Source organism: Mesoplodon mirus, assembly GCF_964341445.2.
Source record: "Mesoplodon mirus genome assembly, chromosome: 9".
NCBI classification, from domain to species: Eukaryota; Metazoa; Chordata; class Mammalia; order Artiodactyla; family Ziphiidae; genus Mesoplodon; species Mesoplodon mirus.
Genome location: NC_138985.1, coordinates 97007871 through 97014702, shown reverse-complemented (window position 1 = coordinate 97014702; position 6832 = coordinate 97007871). Strand labels below are relative to the sequence as shown.

The 6832-nt window shown below is 43.2% G+C and overlaps 1 protein-coding gene across 2 annotated transcripts in view; it reads right to left on the bottom strand.

The window, feature by feature from the left end:
* Positions 1-634: 634 nt before the first annotated feature.
* The window catches only part of LRGUK (leucine rich repeats and guanylate kinase domain containing), a 118945-nt gene continuing 112747 nt past the window's right edge, over positions 635-6832 (bottom strand). For both annotated transcript variants that reach the window (XM_082632944.1, XM_082632945.1), the window contains exons 19-20: positions 6389-6537; positions 635-1545 (exon numbers count right to left, since the gene is read on the bottom strand). In XM_082632944.1, the coding sequence (XP_082489070.1) occupies positions 1415-1545; positions 6389-6537 (280 nt within the window). In that variant the 3' untranslated portion in view covers positions 635-1414. The remainder of the gene's footprint in view (positions 1546-6388; positions 6538-6832) is intronic.

Below are 6832 nucleotides of genomic sequence, written 5' to 3'. Positions count from 1 at the left end.
ATCTCTTCCATATTGTTTGAAATTGAAACTATTATTTTTATATCTTCCAGCATGTCTGAAATATTTCATAATAACTTTTAAAAAGATTAGATGATGCTGGTGAATCCCTGGGGCACAGCGACCCACTCTCTGCACCCCTACTTTTCCAGAGAGCATTGCCTCCCTTCTCTGGCTCAGCCTTGTACTCTCCTCCACGTTCCCCCTCCCAGCCTCTCCCACCCCAAGAAAAGAACTTTAACCAGCTCCTGTTGAGAACAGGGCTAGGTGGAAGATAGGAGTTAATAGCAAATCGTGTTACACCCAAAGTTGAGTTACGGGAAAGGGGATTATCAAAGGAGGTTTTGATATTTTTTAAAAAGGAAAGCATTAGAGGATTTTGATATTTAAAATATTTAACAATTAGTGCCGTACTATGGGAAGGCTCTTGTTCCCAAGAATCACCATGCACAGAGGATTCAGAGGAAAGACGATTTACCCATCCAAAGGGGTGCATTTCAGTGTTTTAACAACCAGCATAGTCTTGCTCACACAAATCAGCCGAATACCAGCCTCGCCTATAACTGCTCAATTTTTCTTCTGCAGATGGCAGGAAGTGAAACCACAAAGACAATGAAAATTGCTTATAAACCTTTCATAATCAGAGTCAAAAAAGGGTGAAATAAAAGAAATACCTGGGCTTCCCTGGTGGTGCAGTGGTTGAGAGTCCACCTGCCGATGCAGGGGACACGGGTTCGTGCCCCGGTCCGGGAAGATCCCACATGCAGTGGAGTGGCTGGGCCCATGAGCCATGGCCACTGAGCCTGCGCATCCGGAGCCTGTGCTCCACAATGGGAGGGGCCACAACAGTGAGAGGCCCGCGAACCGCAAAAAAAAAAAAAAAAAAAAAAAAAAAGAAATACCTGATACTCTTTATTCCTTCATATTGCTAAAGGAAGTTGAGGTATCATGTTGGTCAGAAGTTAAATGGAACTCTATAATTTTTTCATAATGAGAAGAACAAAATATTTCAATCCTGTAAAGTATACACTAATGTTATAAATGGACACATTGAAATTTTAAGAGCACAATCTTCATTGGCTTTATCCCACAATCACTATGCATATAGCAAGGCAGAGATCTTGGGAGACTTTGCCATCTGATATTTCAGAGCAGGAAGCAGCTAGAAAATTCATTCATAGCTGTGGGAAAAACTGAAATTCCATTTATAAAAGCTAAGAATAACTTACATTTTAAAAAAGATAGACACTATTCAAAGAATCACAAAAGAAACTGAGAGAATTAAGGCATATAGAACATTCTTTTGTAGGTAGTTGGTTGAGTGAGGAATAGCCAGGCTCCATGGCCAGGTGAGACAAAGGGACTGGACATGATCAGAGCAAGTTTTCCATGTTAAGATCAAACGTCAGATACGGGTCTACTTGCGGCCCTGAGGGATTGGAGGCAGGGTGGGTTTGGTGTTGGAACCTGGGCGACTGATGCCTGAGATCGTGTGTCTTCTGTGTTGGAGAGACCCTTTTTCACATGGAAATACCTGTTCATGTAGTGCTGTAAAACATTAAGCAAAAAAAGATACAGTATGTATAGTTAACCCCTTGGTACACTAAGCAAAGAAAATAAACATTGCATGATGTAAGAACCAGAATAACTTTTAGAATTCATTCATAACAAACTATAAGAAATAAATGACACCCAAATAAGAAAAATAAGGGATGAGGTTGAGAATATATCATGTGCGTGGCTGGACAAACCTTGGGCTGGGTAGCCTTGCCCAACGACCAGAAGGTTGCTACAGCAAGCAATTCCTATGCTACTCTTCTACCCTGCTCATTCATACCCTCTGTAATAATGCCCTGCACGATATTCCTTTTCAGTCATATGTGAGTAGACTTAGCACAGACACACACACACACCCTGAAGTCCTTCCTAGAGATACCTCATCTAATGCCCTTTAAGATTGGCTTGTTCACCAAGGAGGAAGACACCAAGGATGAACCACAGAGCTAGGTTCCTCTGGGGACTGTGGAAGCAAGAGGAGTTTGGAAGGTAGAGACTGAAGGTGGAAGCATAGTGGCCACAGAGGAAGCCGAATTCTCAGTGGGGAGAAAGCAGTGTAGGAGGGATTGAGAGAGTGAGGCAGAGGATTCTACAGGAAGTGAGCAAAATGGCGTGACCTATAATAAAGATCGGGAAGACGCAGCGTATTAAACAAACCAATGCAATCCAAAATGTGAAAGGCAAAATGGACCTTTTTAAGGTATATTTAGAGCAAAAATGGCATACTCCTTGAGAAGATGATATCCCATTCACAGAGGACAAAAAAAGATAAAAGGGGCTTCCCTGGTGGTCCAGTGGTTATGACTCCACGCTTCCACTGCAGGGGGCATGGGTTCAAACCCTGGTTGGGGAACTAAGATCCCCACATGCGGCGCGGCCAAAAAAAAAAAGAAAAAAGAAAAGGCTCCTCCTTATTTTCTACTTGTTTTTCATCACAGAGATATTTTTTTAAGCTGGAAAGGGTAACAAAAACATCTTAAGCAAATAAAGGCCCCAAAGAAGAAAGAAGACAGTAGAAGAGCAGGCCTCCCTTCCACATCAGTTCCCTTGTCCACACCCAGGTAAGCTACCTCCCAGGGTGCTGAAATAACTGACAGAAGTAATCTTAGAGTGTCTGGTCTTTGAGAATTCATTGCAATGAGAAAAGTACTGGAGGCAAATATTGCCATTTAAAAAATGGAAATAAAGATCTACAAACCAGCACACCTGACTTTAAATCTCAGCAAATTCCAGTTTATTAAAGAAATGGTTTGTGCATTCAGAAAGAACTGTAGTGAGTGATAAGTGTTGGAAGGGATTTGCAAAGAAAAATTATTTCAAATTAACTTAATTTCCCTTTTACTTAGGGAGGGGTCAACAATCTATAGCCCATAGGACAAATCTGGTCTGCAGCCCATTTTAGTAAATAAAGTTTAATGGAAACCAGCCCATGCCCATTCATTTACATATTGTCTATGGCTGTTCTCACACTGCAATGGTAGGGTTGAGTAGTTGCAAAAAAGTCTATATTGTCCACAAAGCCAAAAGCATTTACTGTCTGGTTCTTTACAGAAAGCTTGCTGACCTCTGAGTTAGAAAATACGACTGATATAACGCAAGGCATGCATCGCAGTTTCTTGTGTGAATGCACTAGAGAGACGTGAGTAAGCGTCACAAAGCAGGTAGACTCTCCCTGGAAGTCAGTGTCCAGAGACTTGTCACAGGATGTTTCTCTTAGCCAAGTCCTGGGTCCCAATGTTGACAGCAACAATGACAAAGGCATAGGTGGCATGTTTGCTAGCTGAATAGAAATCTATAAAGTAGTAAAATACGGAAGATGAATCAAGACCCCAAATGATCTAATCAAGTTGGAACATGGGGCTGAAACCAAAAGGATAAAAAGCTGAAGATAAAAGTTGCATTTATGTAAAAAAAAAAAAAAATCAACAGCACATATACTGGATGATATAAACTTGGTTTGGCAGTTCGTATAAAAAAAAAAAAATGAGGGTTTAACTGACCCAGAGCCAGTAGTGTGATATGATTTCTGAGAAAATCACCACAGAAAGATGTTGGCAAGATGGCAGGTTAGGAAGCTCCAGGCCCTTGTTCTCCCAGGGAAACATTAAAAGAAAAGCTAGAGACTAGCTAAAATAACTTTATAGGAGCTCTGAAAATCAGTCAGTGATCTACAGCAACAAAGTGAACGCCCAACCATGAAAAAACCTCATTAGCAACGGTAAGAAATCTCATGAAGTTTTTACTCACCTTTGCCCCTCCCCCTCCCAAGGGGTTGAGGTACAGTTTGGGGGAAGAGAGGCCTGGCTCCCAGTTCCCTCCTGAGAGCCCATCTAGGGGCAGCCTGATTGGCCTCTGTGTCACCTAACTCATAGCCCAGATGGCTAGAAGTGGCACAGCTGGGATCTCAGGCTAGAGGAAGCCATAGGAAGCAGTGGGCAGAGCTCCTGGAAAACCCTGAGGGGGCACAGACCTAAAGACGCCTGGGACAAGAGATTCTTACTTGAGGAACACCATAGAACAGCTAAGGCCCCAAGAAAAAGCAGGAGAAAGATGCTTAGGGAAATTAATACATTCATTTCAAAGCATCTGTGTATACTGGGGAACTGGGGAAAAGCACACACAGAGGTCAGGGAAAGGGCATGCCTGGAAAGGGACTGAAAAGACCTTGAGCCTTCACACTGGACTGATCCTGGGCTCAGAACATGCCCACCAATCAGTGACGGGCGTCCCCTGCACGGAGCCAGTCTACGTCCTGGGAGAGGTAGCTGCTTTTTCAAATGCCCAATTTTCAACACAAGATCACAATGCATATAAAGAAACAGGAAAACCTGGCCCATTCACATGAAATAAATCTCCAGAAACTATCCCAGCAGAAAACAACCACAATCTTTTATGTGTATAAAAATTTACAATCATAATACCTAGCAGATATCTAGCACTTTACTTCTTACTTACACCATACCCCACCTTGCTGGTCCTGTATTATTATATTATGTATTACATTATAATATATATATATTACAGTAATATAGGATATTACTATACTATTGTGGGACGGATATTATTGCTAAGGCTCAGACATTAATTGATTTTCCCAACACTGCACAGCCAGACAATAGTAGAAATGGAACCAAAACCCAGGTCTTCTGATTCCTAATGCAATGCTCTTTCCACAGCCCTGCCCCATGGGTAACAGCCCCCCTTTGCTCTGGCCAGACTGTTTGGAATGTAGTTTTCAACTCTAAGTATCCCATTTATAAGGAAGGATACAGGCAGAGGAGAGAAAATGAGATGGGAAAGGTCTGGGAACACGACCTGTGGGAAGCCAGAACCATGATGAGCTTTGGGGACATGTCTGTTCCAGGGCTCCTGGGTTCCCTCAGGCTCTGAAGTGGCAGCTCACAGCCTTTAAAAGGGTTCCCAGAACACTTCACACATCCTGTGAGATGACATAGTATGTCTACTTGAGAATTGGGGATTATATCCTAGAACTTGAGTCTTGGGACTTGTAAAAAATTAATAAAACAGAAACCTCCATGAAATGGAGCTGGGAGACCAGAAGGGGGAGCCTCTCATGCCCTGCGACCATAGCAGAGCCCCAAAGGAAGACGTCTCCTCTTTCCTGGCAAGGCCTCAGTCAATGAAAAGCCATGGACTCTTGGTTTACTAAAGCTCTCCCAATTCCCTTTCCCTCTCTATAAGAAGCTTTCTCCTTCCTTTGCCCTGTGGGGCCTTGCATGTGGCTCACTGTGGTTGTAAGACCCCGAAGTGATCACTAATCAACCCATCTTGGCTGGAGAAACACCTGGCGGTCTGTTGATTTCAGGCCAACAGATTCTAATGTATTGCTTCTGTCCTCCCTTCTGAGGAAGATGCTGGAAAATGCCCTATCTCGGTCGGCTGTCCTGAATACAGCTACACCTGAAGAGGGAGCCCACCTCTGAAAGGGTTAGAAGGTGCCTGATTCAGGACCTTCCTTCTGGAGATGCCACCTACTGTGTCCTCTTGTCCCTGGCGACCTAACACGTCTGTACTCTCTTTCTGGCTCCTGTGGTCACCTGAGCAAGCAGGGGATCCTCAAGTCTTCTTCCGGTCTCAGGCAGACCACCCCACCCCCCACAGGCTACTAATGGTGGCTCCTCTTAGCCTCCAGGTCCTAGAGAAGTCCCCCCAATTTATTCATTCCTCTATCAGTTGCTCACAGAGCCCCATAATGGGTTACTCTCTCCCTTTTCCATTTTCACCTCTAGCCCCTCAGTCTCCCCACACTGTTTAAGGTCTTTACTCAATGTTCTTTGTGAACATTGCCAGAGACAAAAATGCAATGGCCATGTTGTCTGTGCCAGGAGACATGCATTCACAAGTCTGTTGGGGAGCAAGGTGTAAAAAGGAGGTGAAGAGGAGGGGCTGGCCTGATTCTTCAAACCCCAAACCGCCAGGATTCTGCCAGACCCTCAAAGCAGGAGACTGGTCAGTGATATGAAAACTTCCCTGCGTTTCTTCGCCTTCACTGAATGCAGCCCAAGTTGCTAAAACCTCCTTTCGAGAGCACGTGCCCCTCATCCCAGAAAACCCCTGCAGGCAGTGTGGTCAGATGGGCAGAGCAGCAGTCCACTCTAAGTAGCTAAGTAACCTTGGGCACATTCCTGATCTTTTTTAACTTTGTTTCTCGTCTATTACCATGGGGGATAAATAACCCATCCTGCCTCAAAGGAGAGATTCTCACTTTAAACACTCATTTAATTTAAAAAAATCAGAAACAGAAAGACAGTGGGAAATAGATATAGTTATAATATTAATATTTATATGAGAACAATATGTAAATGACTCATACCTTTTAGGGCCTGATCCTCAATATCACCTATTGTTGATTCTGGGTGTGAATAAATTCTGTCTTCTGGAGGCCGAAAAGGCAAGTCTTTTGACCACGGACAAGACTCAAATAATGCAGAGTATTTCATGGAATCACTGGACTCCATGCCACTGAAAAATGAAAAATGAATATATCTTTGAGATGAAATACCATTAATGGCCATATGATCATTGGGTTATCTTTGTCAAATCATTCAGTAGTTTGCGAACATATCTCTGTTGAGCTAAAGTTTTCAATGATACATAGGTACCAAGACCTATTAGCAGCTGATATGTTAAGTACTGTACATATTAGCATAAACTTCTCATCCATTATACAAAACATCACTGAATATCTTCTAAGAGCAAGGCATCCTGCGAGGTGCTGGAGTCTATAAAACAAGATGAGCCAGGCATTGATCCTAAT